This window comes from Oncorhynchus gorbuscha, linkage group LG12, assembly GCF_021184085.1.
Source record: "Oncorhynchus gorbuscha isolate QuinsamMale2020 ecotype Even-year linkage group LG12, OgorEven_v1.0, whole genome shotgun sequence".
Classification (NCBI taxonomy): domain Eukaryota; kingdom Metazoa; phylum Chordata; class Actinopteri; order Salmoniformes; family Salmonidae; genus Oncorhynchus; species Oncorhynchus gorbuscha.
Window position 1 is genome coordinate 21,876,122 of NC_060184.1, and position 13,617 is coordinate 21,889,738.

The window sequence follows — 13,617 nt, forward strand, 5'->3', positions numbered from 1 at the left end:
CTGTAAATTGTAGACGAAATGTAACCTTGCTTACAGTATACCCTTGACATTTCTGATTTCTTTGGCTCTCTAACAGAAATGTCTTCTTTTTAAGAACATCACATTACGAGTATTCTGGATGACACCGTGGAGAAGGAACAACCGTAAAGGTCAGCATGCTGCACAAAGCTCACTCCAACCCACAAGTGCACACATTTTCTTTTTACTTTCAAAATATGAAATGTGGCGTCGTGTCTCTCTGTGTGTCCCCTGCAGATGTGAGGCGGCTGCAGGCCATGGTGACCTCTGTGTTTGGCCTAGTAAAGCCACCTCAGTTTGTCCAAGTCCCCTTCCACCACTACAGCCAAGCCCTCCAGGCCACTATACAGGCCCGTCAAAGGAAACATGGACTTCTCATGTCGGCACAAGCAAAACAGAACTCAATATTCTCCTTTGGGAAAAATGTGTTCCCTTTGATTTTCTATTATTGTTGTTTTTAATGTATTTTATTGTGTATACATGAGAACATTACACACTAAATAGGAGCAATTACACATTTATTTACAAAAAGTTTAGTGGTCATTTCAGAAGCAGTATAACATACAGTATACAACATCAAATGGAACATCTTTCAAGTCATATTCACAGTATCAAGAACAACATAAGGGCAGGTAGAGTGTATAAAATACAGTACATATCTGAAATAATGTTATTCATGTTTTCTAAATTGAAATGATCGGACATACATTGCATTATTCAAAACTGATCCCGCCATCGAAAGTACCTTTTGAGAACTACACATGTTAATGTTATTAGGAAGTAACCTGGAATGCTAGCTTAGGACCACAGCTTGAGAACCGGTTCTACCCAACACATCTACCCAACACATATTCATATGAACACAATTTTATCTAGCAGGGTTGAGGTCAATTCCATTTAAATTCTAGTCAATTAAGAAAGTAAACCAAATTCCAATCCCAATTCTTCCCAATTGAAAAGCATTGAAGAGAATTGGAATGTCAGGGTACTTCCTGAATTGACTGAAACTGAAATAGAATAGAATTGACCCTGGTAGTTTGGGGAGGCCTGTATACTACGTTTTAGTTATCTTACAATAGAGAATAAGCAGAGTAAAGAAAATCCTATTAGTATTTAAATTATGTCATAAATGTCTATCATTGAATGTAAAAACATTGTCGTTGTCATTTTTAGAGCAATCCATTACAATATACTGTTTCCTCAACTGTTGTTTTCTTGGTTTGGGGCATTTACTGTATTGATCAATACCACCACAGATTATAGTTCAGTGGCTCTCCTCAACTCCTCAAGCTCTTGGCAGTTGGACTTCCAGTAGCATACATGTCAATCAGGGGAGTGCTTTATCCCAAACAGTAAATACCCTGTACACATGTGGACCTAACACACCACAGGGCATACATTTTACATCTACTTAAACTGTATTCTAAACTACAGCACCAAAGGACAACAACTTTAACACTTCTGTAATACCTGTCCTGCTGGGTTCAGTTGTCAGCCTTAATGTTACCCACGTCCGTTATCCTTTAAAGGCCCAGTGCACTCAAAAACGTGACATTCCTATGTTGTATATACAGTCACTGGCCAGTTTATTAGGTACAACACCCCGTTCACAAAGATGCATCGCACCAATAGACAATTAGACATGTGGCCGTGGCTTGCTATATAAAGCAGGCAGAAAGTCATCGAGGCGTTCAATTGAACGTTAGGATGGGAAATATTTGTGAGCTAAGGGACTTTGAGCATGGTATGATCATCGGTGTCAGGCGCACCGATTCCAGTATCTCAGAAATGGCCGGCCTCCTGGGCTTTTCACGCACGACAGTGTCTAGGGATTACCAAGAATGATGCGAAAAAACATCCAATCAGCGGCAGTCCTATGGGTGAACACAGCTCGTTGATGAGAGAGGAGAATGGAGAAGGAGAATGGCAAGAATCGCGCAAGAAGACGGGCCACAAATAGGCAAATAACAGTGCAGTACAACAGTGGTGTGCAGAACACCATCTCGGAACTCACAACTCGTCGATCATTGTCACGGATGGGCTATTGCAGCAGACGACCACATCGGGTTCCACGCCTATCAGCTAAAAACATAAAGTGGTTCCAGTGGACAATTGAGGAGTGGAAAAACATTGCCTGCTCTGACGAATCCCGGTTCCGGTTGCATCATGCGGATGGTAGAATCAGAATTTAGCATTAGCAGCATTAGTCCATGGACCAATTCTGTCTGGTGTCAACGGTACATGCTGGTGCCGGTGGTGTAATGGTGTGGTGAATGTTTTCCTGGCACACATTAGGACCCATGATACCAATTGAGCAATGTTTGAACGCCACATTTTGTAGAAACCACGCCACAAAGAATTCAGGCTTTTCTGGAAGCAAAGGTGGGGGTCCTTCCAGGTACTAGATGGGTGTACCTAATAAACTGGACAGTGAATGTATATTTCCACACTATGAGGTTGGAAAAAGTCTGTGAAATTGTAAAAATTATGATAATGCCCTTTTAGTGCAAGAGCCGTTTGAAAAGACCTGCCTGAAATTTCAGCCTGTTTCAGTGGGATGGAGTGAGGCCTGCCTAGCGACCTCTCTGCCAATAACAGCTAGTTATCAGGTTACATATCCCTCCCATTAGGCTCGTGCAATCAGGCCCCTCGCTCAGACCCGACAGTCCTATCAAAATTCATGCTTGAGAAATTGCCCTTTGCAAATAAGCTATTTTTGTTTCATTTTTACCATTTTAATAGAAAACAATCACAGTAAGGTACTTTATTTGTTACCCAGAAATGATTTGATATTGAGATAAAAATGGCTGCATTGGACATTTAAGACATGGCTGGCAGGGTGTGAGTATCCTATCTCTGGATGACCCACTTGATGACCCACTTTGCACTGGGGTTCAGCTCCAACAGGTCTTTCATATAGGTATCCTCATCCAGACAGCGCTCCTCTGTTCAGGAACAACACACAGCAAAGAACTAATCAGGTACTGTCTGACATATTGGGAAGGTGACGCTTTGAATATGGTCTGAATAGAGTCTACTGTAGGATGTTGTCATATCTAAAAAAAAATGTAAGTACCAGTCAATAGTTTGGACACACCTACTCATTCCAGGATTTCTTTATTTTGTTATTTTCTGCATTACAGAATAATAGTGAAGACATCAAAACTATGAAATAACACATATGGAATTGTGTTAAACAAGTCCAAATATATTTTACATTTGAGATTCTTCAAAGTAGCCACCCTTTGCCCCGATGACAGCTTTGCACGCTCTTGGCATTCTCTCAACCAACTTCATGAGGTAGTCAACTGGAATGCATTTCAATTAACAGGTGTGCCTTGTTAAAAGTTAATTTGTGGAATTTCTTTCCTTCTTAATGTGGTCCTGTGTAGCTCAGTTGGTAGAGCATGGCGCTTGTAACGCCAGGGTAGTGGGTTCGATCCCCGGGACCACCCATACGTAGAATGTATGCACACATGACTGTAAGTCGCTTTGGATAAAAGCGTCTGCTAAATGGCATATATATTATTATATATTATTATATATATATCATATATATAATGCATTTTAAGCCAATCAGTTGTGTTGTGACAAGGTAGGGGTGGTATACAGATAGCCATTTTTGGTAAAAGACCAAGTCCATATTCTGGCAAGAACAGCTGAAATGAGCAAAGAGAAATGACTGTCCATCATTACTTGAAGGACAGTCATTTCAGAAAATTTCAAAAACTTTGAACGTTTCTTCAAGTGCAGTTGCAACAACCATCAAGCGGGATGGTGAAACTGGCTCTCATGAGGACCGCCACAGGAAAGGAAGATCCAGAGTTACCTCTGCTGCAGAGGATAAGTTCATTACTTACCAGCTTCAGAAATTGCAGCCCAAATAAACGCTTCACAGAGTTTAATTAAGTAACAGGCGCATCTCAACATCAACTGTTCAGAGGAGACTGCGTGAATCAGGCCTTCATGGTCGAATTGCTGCAAAGAAACCACTACTAAAGGACACCAAAATGAAGAAGAGACTTGCTTGGGTCAAGAAACACAAGCAATGGACATTAAACTGGTGGAAATCTTGTTCCAACCTCCATGTATGTGTGAGAAGCAGAGCGGGTGAACGGATGATCTCCGCATGTGTGGTTCCCACCGTGAAGCATGGAGGAGGAGGTGTGATGGTGTGTGGGTGCTTTGCTGGTGACACTGTGTGATTTATTTATAATTCAAGGCACACTTAAACAGCATGGCTACAACAGCTGTCTGCAGTGATACGCCATCCCATCTGGTTTGAGCTCCGTGGGACTATCATTTGTTTTTCAACAGGACAATGACCCAACACACCTCCAGGCTGTGTAAGGGCTATTTGACCAAGAAGGAGAGTGGTGGAGTGCTGCATCAGATGACCTGGCCTCCAGAAACACCCGAGCTCAACCCAATTGAGATGGTTTGGGATGAGTTGGACCGCAGAGTGAAGAAAAAGCAGCCAACAAGTGCTCATCATATGTGGGAACTCCTTCAAGACTGTTGGAAAAGCATTCCAGGTGAAGCTGGTTCAGAGAATGCCAAGAGTGTGCAAAGCTGTCATCAAGGCAAAGGGTGGCTACTTTAAATAATCTAATATATCAAATACATTTTGATTTGTTTAACACTTTTTTGGTTACTACATGATTCCATAGTTTTGATGTCTTCACTATTATTCTACAATGTAGAAAATAGCAAAAATAAATAAAACCCCATGAATGAGTAGGTGTGTCCAAACTTTTGACCGGTACTGTATATTAATGCCACAGAATACACAGTGCACAAAACATTAGGAACACCTTCCTAATATTGAGTTGTGCCCCCTTTTGCCCTCAGAACAGCTTCAATTCATCGGGGCAGGGACTCTGCAAGGTGTCAAAAAAGTTCCACAGGGATGCTGGTCCACGTTGACTCTAATGCTTCCCATAGTTGTGTCAAGTTGGCTGGATGTCCTTTGGGTGGTAGACCATTCTTGATACACACAGGAAACTGTTGAGCTTTGCAGTTCTTGACACAAACCTGTGCATCTGGCACCTACTGCCATACTTCATTCAAAAGGCACTTAAATATTTTGCCTTTCCCATTCACCCCTGAATGGCACACATACTCAATCCATGTCACAATTGCCTACAAGCTTAAAAATCCTTCTTTAACCTGTCTCCTCCCCTTAATATACACAGATTGAAGTGGATTTAACAAGTGACATCAACAAGGGATCATAGCTTTCCCATGGGTTCACCTGGTATGTCTGTACACTCAGTGTATTTGAGATGGTTTGTGTGTTGAATGACTGCACACCACCATGGAATACTTACTGATATTGCCCCCTATTTCATAAAGGCACAGGTCTTCTCTCTTCACAGACACAGAGCTAGAACACACAGATGACATAGTGAGGGATAAATAAAAACCTTTTAGAAATATAGAGTGACATTCCAATACAATGTCAGAGCTATGACATTTTAGTTTTATGTAACAGATGTGGGGAAATCTGAGCCATGCCATGCAGTGTCACTCAACTGAGTTGGAGCATAAATAACAGTCTCCATAGTCTGCTCAGTCATACCGCACACAGGGTGTAAATGTGTCTGTACTGTAATTTAGCTGGACTCAGAATGCAATCCTTTTGTGTATGACGGGCTTGACAGTAGTTCCCCAGGGAGGACGGGGACAGAGGAGAGGGAGGGGTGTTGGTCTCACCTCTTCTGGCTGAGGAAGTGACTGAGGACGTCAGACGCCTGCAGCTCTTCAGTCAACTGGACAGCCATGGAGACCTTAGAGAACTGAGGGGCCTGGACCCTGATGAAGCCCTGAGAACTACTGTCCGCCTAAGGATAGACAACAGACACGTCTCCGCTAACCATCATAATAGTGTACACACTATAGTGTAGCTACTGTACTTCATACTACACCAATACAAACTGTACAGCAGCTATATTCTTGTACAACATATCAAGCGTTTCTTGAAAATTGCACTTCAATATCAATGTACTTTGAAGGTATTCAAATTCTATGCTAAATTATACAATTGTGTGATAAATCCATATTCTTCATTATTAAGTAATTTTTCAAACAAAAACATTACAGTTCTACATATGTCCACTAGGCGTCACAGGGGAGCCATTCCATTTTAACTCAGTTGAACCAGGAAGTGCAGAAGGCATTTGAGTTGAGTCATTCACATATTATCCTAGTGATTCACTCAGGAGCATGGGTGTTCCCTCAGCCATAACTGCTTTTCAGCTACCATACACAGGTGCTAGAAAGACGGCCTCCTTTGTTTTCTGCTGCTCTCACCTCTGAGGGGGGTTTCTCCAGTTTTTCGGGTTTCTCTCGGTCATAAGCAATCTTCTTTAAGAGTTTCCTCATGGCACGCTCTTTGCTAATTTTCATCTGGTTCTCCGTGTTTTGTTTCCTGACTTGGTTCATTATGAATTTAGGAATCTGAAGTGAAAAATGTATAATAACATTACAAATATGATACCAAAGTGTAATTTCAACTACAGTAGGCCTATAAAGTATCTATGTCAAAAAGGTAGAAGACTAGAGCGTACCGTCCAGAGCAGGTTTTGGTATCGGATGAGCAGTCGGACGATGTTGGCGGTCTCTGTGGCCATGGATAATTCCTGCTGCATACTGATCTTGTTGCGGAAGCCTTTAAACATGAATATGTTTGGAGCCATCACCACGGCAACGTTGTTCAAGGTCATCTTGTTCTGCTCTTTGTGGTCTATGACCCTCTGAAGGAACTCCATCAGTGCCTGAACCCATCATAAGATACATTATATTGTGTCCAACAGACACCATGAGTCTACACTGTATTGGCTAGAAAACTAGCAGAGAAAGCAGTTCTATCTACCTTCAGTACATCACGGCTGGACTCTGGAAGTAGCAGAATCACTAAGTTGAGAGCCTGCAGCTGTTGCGTCTTAGTGGGCAGTTCTGTAAAGCAAGCAAGCAAATCACATCCCCAATGGATTGGTTTACTAACCCATAACTCAACATATGATAAAACTCAATGTGAATCAAGCTACATTTGTGAACGGGTATACCACAGGAGGTTGGTGGCACCTTAATTGGGGAAAACGGGCTCGTGGTAATTGCTGGAGCGGAATTAGTTGGTATGGTATCAAATACATCCAACATGCGGGTGTTTGAAACCATTCTATTTGTGCCGTTCCGGCTATTATTATGAGCCGTTCTTCTCTCAGCAGCCTCCTGTGCAGTATACATATAGTGCACCATTGTGAGAAAGTGTGTAGCATAAGGAGAGTCTGGTGCATAATGTAGTGCAGTATATAATGGGACTGACTGAGCACTGCCATGAAAGCAATGAGGTACTCCACAGTGAGCAGTGGGTGGGGCAGCTCCCTGATGAAGAGCTTGAGCAGGCTGGCTGCATCGTGCTGCTTCAGACTCTCCCATGAGAACAGGCCCTCATAGAACTTCCCCTCCAGCTCCACATGCACCGCCTGCCAGCAGGACACATGTGTTAATATACACACATACATTGTAGGCTTCATCACATAGGCCTACAGTACAACACTCATCATAAATTCCACACAGTCTGTCACCACACCAGCCCCTCCGTTAGCCAAATGTTAATTTCTCCATTGATACATTATGCTGATTTTACAGCATGCAGATCCTCGCCCAGACACCGTATAGGCATAAACCATAAACCATCTATCAACAATGATGAACAATGACCTTGACTCTTGTGGCTGATCCGGGTATCCGTAGAAGCCACTCTGTGTCCAGACCTTCCTCCTCTATGTGAAAGATCAGCTGGAAACAATAGAACACTCTTATAAGCTTTAACCACCAAATCAACAGCACACATGAGAATACCATCACCACTACAGCAAGATTTCTACTTCAGGGCACACATTTAGACATACCATAGTATTAAAGTGAACCAGGATCAGATTACAGTGCACTAACTGTGTTACTGAGAGGTTGTGCTGCTCACCCTCTGCAGTATGATTGGCACCTTGGTCCCTGGCTGTCTCCTCTGGTCCTGCTCCAATAGGGCGGCCAGGGGAACTCCAAACAGGCCAGACTCTAGAACACAGACACAACAAACATAATTTCCCCAGAGCTTTCTGAGACTAAGGGTGCTTTCACACCAAATTGGTTTGTAGTGTTTTTTCCAAACCCTGGCGTGTTTTCCCCCTTAGTTTGGTTCGTTTGGACAGGTGTGAACACTCTATCCGCACTCGGGAGCGCACTAAACAATACACCATGGTTCGCTCAAAATTGTGGTCCATTCGTACCATGGTGCGTTTCGCTACAGGTGGGAACACAGTCCGGACCAAATACAGGGAAAGAACCACAGGTATTATTGGTTACTTGAATGCGAGCATTGGATTAAATAACTTCATATACCTGAAACATTATGTGAGTAGCAGAGCATTTATGATTATCGTGTCGTTTCCTCCCATATGTTGTTGGAAAACCAAAGTGAAAGTACTAGGCCTATGAAGTTTGGGACACACAAGTTATGCTTCTTGATTATCGTAGATGGATTTAACGTGAGCATTTTTCTCCAATAAACAAGTTACCTGCATGACCACATGTTTAGGCATTTTAGTTTGCTTGACATTTGGCAATGTGAAACCAACCGGACCAAATGAATAAAATGGAACAAATAATTCAACTCTGAATCGAACTATAGCTCAAAATGGGATAGTTAATAGGATAGTTATTAGGGCACTTAGATATACTGTTATATAGTACTTCCATGCTAACAGTTGTAGCATACTGGCTCACCTTTGACCTTGAGTTTGACTGCTTTGTGGGCCTTGAGGTCGATGCCTGCCGTGTCAAACAGAGCGGTCATCTCTATCAGTACCAGGCGGTGCACCTTCTTCATATCCTGAGGGGACAGGTCCCCCATCTTGGTCAGCCCAGTCTTGTCTCTGCTTAGCTTGAAGTTCTGTCACACGGAGAAGAGAGAAGCAGAGGTGAACATAGGCAAGTTAGCAAACCCGACATAATTTGAGTATCTGAGGTTATACTATAATGTCACCACCAGGTGTCCCTAGAGCCAGAGACTAAAATGCACAAGTAGGCTAGAATAGTTTGGACTGTGAAATGTATTAGACAAAAAGTACTCAAAGGTTTTGATTGATCATCAGTGTAATGTCATAAAAACAGCATTCAATGTCATATAAAACTTACACTATTACACAAGCAGGGGGGTGGATATAAGAAACAAGACATAAGAAAGCTCAGGATTTGTGTTGTTGTTGACATTTCTTTGGGCAAAAAACTACTTCCATAGTTCCATTCATTTTTAAACCAATACCGGGTTACATTCAGACGATTCCCGTGACGCCTGTGAGGGTAGAAGAACAAACGGAGAACACTGTCGTGTTCCTGAGAGTTCATTCGTTTGAAGCCCAAACGGTTCGGATGTTACAGACAGAAGTTGGCACATCTGCGGTACAGACTTCAGATGAGGCCCCTGGGGCCCATGGGAGTCATGGGCAAAACGGAGAACATCATCGTGTTCGTGAGTCTCCTCTTTCCATACAGTGGTCATATTAGTTGGGATGCTACATTAGTTTTCGTGAGAGGAACGATTTTCAGGATGTCTCTTGGTCTGGCAAACACCGCTGTAGCTCTGCCACTTTCTACTGCAGATGCGTAAGGCCAACATACTATGCCTTCAGGAAGTATTTTTCCACATTTTGGTGTGCTCCATCCTGAATTTAAAATATATATTTTTTTGTCACTGGCCTACACACAATATAAATAAAGTGCAATTATGTTCTGTTCAGAAATGTTTACAAATTTTAAAAAATAATTTTAAAAATACATTAATAAAAAATTAATAAAAAATGAAAATAAATATCTTAATTCAATAAGCATGCATCCTTTTTGTTATGACAATCTTAAATGAGTTCAGGAGTAAACATTCGCTTAACAAGTCACAGAATGAGTTGCATGGACTCATTCTGTGTGTAATAATAGTGCTTAACCTGATTTTTGAATGACTACCTCTTCTCTGTCCCTCACATATACCATTTTCTGTAAGGTCCCTCAGTCGAGCAGTGAATTTCAAACACAGATTTAACCACGAAGACCAGGGAGGTTTTGCAATGCCACAAAAAGAAGGGCACCTATTGGCAGATAAAATAAATAGACACTGACTATCCCTTTGAGCATGGTGAAGTTATTAATTACACTTTGGATGGTGTATCAATACAAAGTGTTATGTTTGGGGAAAATTCAATAAATCACATGAATATCTTCATATCTTCAAGCATAGTGGTGGCTGCATCATGTTATGGGTATGCTTGTAATCATTAAGGATTGGGGAGTTTCAGGATTTAAAAAAAAAGAATGTAGTAAGCATTGGCAAAATCCCAGAGGAAAACCTGGTTCAGTCTGCTTTCCACCAGACACTGGGAGATGAATTTACCTTTCAGCAGGACAATAACCTAAAACACAAGGCCAAATCTACACAAGTTAGGGTTTACTAAGAAGACAGTGAATGTTTCTGAGTGGCTGAGTTACAGTTTTGACTTAAATCTACTTGAAAATATATGGCAAGACCTATATTTAATACATTTTGAATTCAGGCTGAATACAACAAAATGTGAAATAAATCAAGGAGTATGACTTTCTGATGACACTGTAGGCGAATGCGGTGGATTGAGACGCAGCCCAAACAAAAACATGTATATCTCTAGTTTAAACAGACGGAATTCAACGGGAATTGTTTATTATGTTAATTATACTGAACAAAAATATAAATGCAACATTCAACAACTTCAAAGATTTCACAACGTTGAGATCAACAAACCACTCAACCACATGATGCCACACACATGGTCTGCGGTTGTGAGGGCGGTTGGACGTACTGTCAAATACTCTAAAACGACGTTGGAGACGGCTTATGGTAGAGAAATTGACATTAAATCATCTGGCAACAGCTCTGGTGGACATTCCTGCAGTCAGCACGCCAATTGCTCGATCCCTCAACTTGAGACATCTTTAGCATTGTGTTGTGTGACAAAACTGCACATTTTAGAGTGGCCTTTTATTGTCCCCATTACAGGATGCACCGGTGCAATGATCATGCTGTTTAATCAGGTTATTGATTACCACACCTGTCAGGTGGATGGATTATCTTGGTAAAGGAGAAATGCTCACTAACAGGGATGTAAACAAACGTGTGCACAAAATATGAGAGAAATAAGCTTTTTGTGCATACGGAACCTTTCTGGGATCTTTTATTTCAGCTGGGACCAACACTTTACATGTTGTGTGTATATTTTTGACGAATGACACTTCCTGTTTTGACATGTAAACTTTACTCCAACTGAGAGGCTCAGTCAATCTGTGTGGTGGTGTTAATGTTTACTCACAGGTAGCTTATCGTCTGTGTCCGTCAGAGCCTCACTGCTGGCCTTTGAGTCCTCCTTATAGCTGAGGGCCTGATCAGAGAAGGGCAGCTCAAGGTTGATGTCAGTCTCAGGTTCAGACACACTCTGCTCAGAAGAGCCAGCCCCATTCCCCTGCCCCACCACCTGACCTGTACACACACGCACACGCACACACACAAACACCAGTGTGAATCTGAGCCATGGACATGCCAAACGTTGTCAATAAGCTAGATTGAATTCACTATTGATAAGACTTAAAAAGAGTAATTAATTATAATATCATTTGAATCAAAATGAAACAACTTGTTTTAATATATACTATGTCAAAAGACCGTCACAGGCACCATAATTGCTCCCCGTGGGCATATCATATTAAGGTAGACTATGGAGGCTTTTACGAACATCCAAATTAATAACGAGTGCAGGCTAAAATAATGATAAAAATGGGAGGTCCGCCTACTGTTTTGCTGCTTCCAAACTTGATCTTTTAATAAAGCTTTGGTGATTCATATTTATTTCAAAGCAGTCTTATTTCAACCCTTCATTGTTATGCTGCTATTTGGTGAATGCATTTGGCAGGACAAAAAAACAGCCTTTATTGAGGGGAGGCTATAACTGGTTTTTAATCAAATGAAAAACAAGCCATCTGTTTTTAAAAACAACAGCATTTCTAAATAGGACGGGGTCAGAAGCATGATATCATAAATCACATCACCTGTTGAATGGCACTGTGTGCACACGTAGGCCTAAATGTCTTTACGCATTACATTTGTACGTCTTTACAAAATACTACGCTCCTGTCAATTGTATCGTTGCCTATGTGCGAGGCACATTCTCAAAATGATCTGCCGTTGTTATGGCATTATAGGACTGAATAGTTTGGAGGATCACGTCTTTGGTAATCGGATGAGGGGTACTCTTTCAAAATGGAGAAGGATAGCCTACTTGAACAAGCAAATTGAATTGTGAATCATGAAAAAGCATGAGGGCAAAAACCTCCAAAATATTTCAAGGCATTCTCAGTAGACCATTTAAGAACCCTTTACTCAAAAATTGGCTAATGGAGTGGCAGGTAGCCGAGTTAGACCGTTGGGTCAGTAACCGAAACGTCTCTGGTTCGAATACCCGGAGCCGACAAGGATAAAAATCTGTCTATGTGTCCTTGAGCAAGGCATTTAACCTTCATTTGCTCCGAACAACTACGACTGACCCCGTAAAACAACACATTTCACAGCACCTATCTGGTGTATGTAACAATACAACATAATAAAAAGATGCACCTATGTGAAACCAGCCTTGATTAAAGGGATATTTTGGGATTTTGGCAATGAGTCCCTTTATCTACTTCCCCAGGGTCAGGTGAACTTGTGGATGACTGGACGTCTATGAGTATCTACTAGCCTGCTAGCAGATACCCATAGACTTCCAATCATTGTGCAAATTCTAGTTAGCATTGGCTAGTGAAACTACCTCTAAATGGTATCCACGAGTTCGTCTGACTCTGGGGAATTAGATAAAGGGCCTTATTGCCTCATAAATGAAATGGGGGGGAAACCAATAGTTTTTTATGTTTCGAAAATACGAAATTCACCAGCATAAAAGGCACCACTCTCTTTCAATGGGCACTGAGAGTCACGGCAGGACAGGCTGCGCTGCCTCTCTCAAAATCAATGCCATTATCAACTGCATTACTGTTATGACCTGCTTTTTGGGGGTCTTAAAACTTCCCTTTAGTGCTACATGAAATGTTTGATTTTAAGGACACACCTCAAATGTTGCCAGTGTGCCAGTTTTTACATGATGAAATTGACCCTTGCGCCTACTAGAACTTGTGGTACATACCATCTGTCGTAATATTCATTTTTCTGTTTTCTGTTTTTTTCTCTGTTGACTTTGCTTCATCCTCCTGCAACATAATACAGAACAAAAACAGGCTCTCATCAGAATTCAATATAGCTTATTTTGCACAATTAATGAATCAAACAAGTTCATGTAACTGCTGATATTGTAGAAAGTCGATATGTTTCTATTACCAATTGTGAACAGACTAAAGACAAGACTCTCATTAGGATAAGATATCCAGTTACCTATTACCTCACATTCTGGTGTCCATTAACAGACAATCTCCATGTGATTAGTAATGATGTTAACTGACTCTGGTACACAAGTCAATGGGTTCTTTCTGCAG

The 13,617-nt window shown here is 41.5% G+C and overlaps 1 protein-coding gene across 2 annotated transcripts in view; it reads right to left on the reverse strand.

Annotated features, from left to right (window-relative positions):
* Positions 1-519: 519 nt before the first annotated feature.
* LOC123990702 (rho GTPase-activating protein 18-like) overlaps positions 520-13,617 on the reverse strand; it is a 55,590-nt gene continuing 42,492 nt past the window's right edge. For both annotated transcript variants that reach the window (XM_046291470.1, XM_046291471.1), the window contains exons 4-15: positions 13,272-13,335; positions 11,412-11,578; positions 8,806-8,971; positions 8,006-8,097; positions 7,744-7,821; positions 7,346-7,505; positions 6,893-6,975; positions 6,588-6,794; positions 6,331-6,477; positions 5,734-5,861; positions 5,349-5,404; positions 520-2,963 (exon numbers count right to left, since the gene is read on the reverse strand). In XM_046291470.1, coding sequence (XP_046147426.1) covers positions 2,869-2,963; positions 5,349-5,404; positions 5,734-5,861; positions 6,331-6,477; positions 6,588-6,794; positions 6,893-6,975; positions 7,346-7,505; positions 7,744-7,821; positions 8,006-8,097; positions 8,806-8,971; positions 11,412-11,578; positions 13,272-13,335 — 1,443 coding nt within the window. In that variant the 3' untranslated portion in view covers positions 520-2,868. The remainder of the gene's footprint in view (positions 2,964-5,348; positions 5,405-5,733; positions 5,862-6,330; positions 6,478-6,587; positions 6,795-6,892; positions 6,976-7,345; positions 7,506-7,743; positions 7,822-8,005; positions 8,098-8,805; positions 8,972-11,411; positions 11,579-13,271; positions 13,336-13,617) is intronic.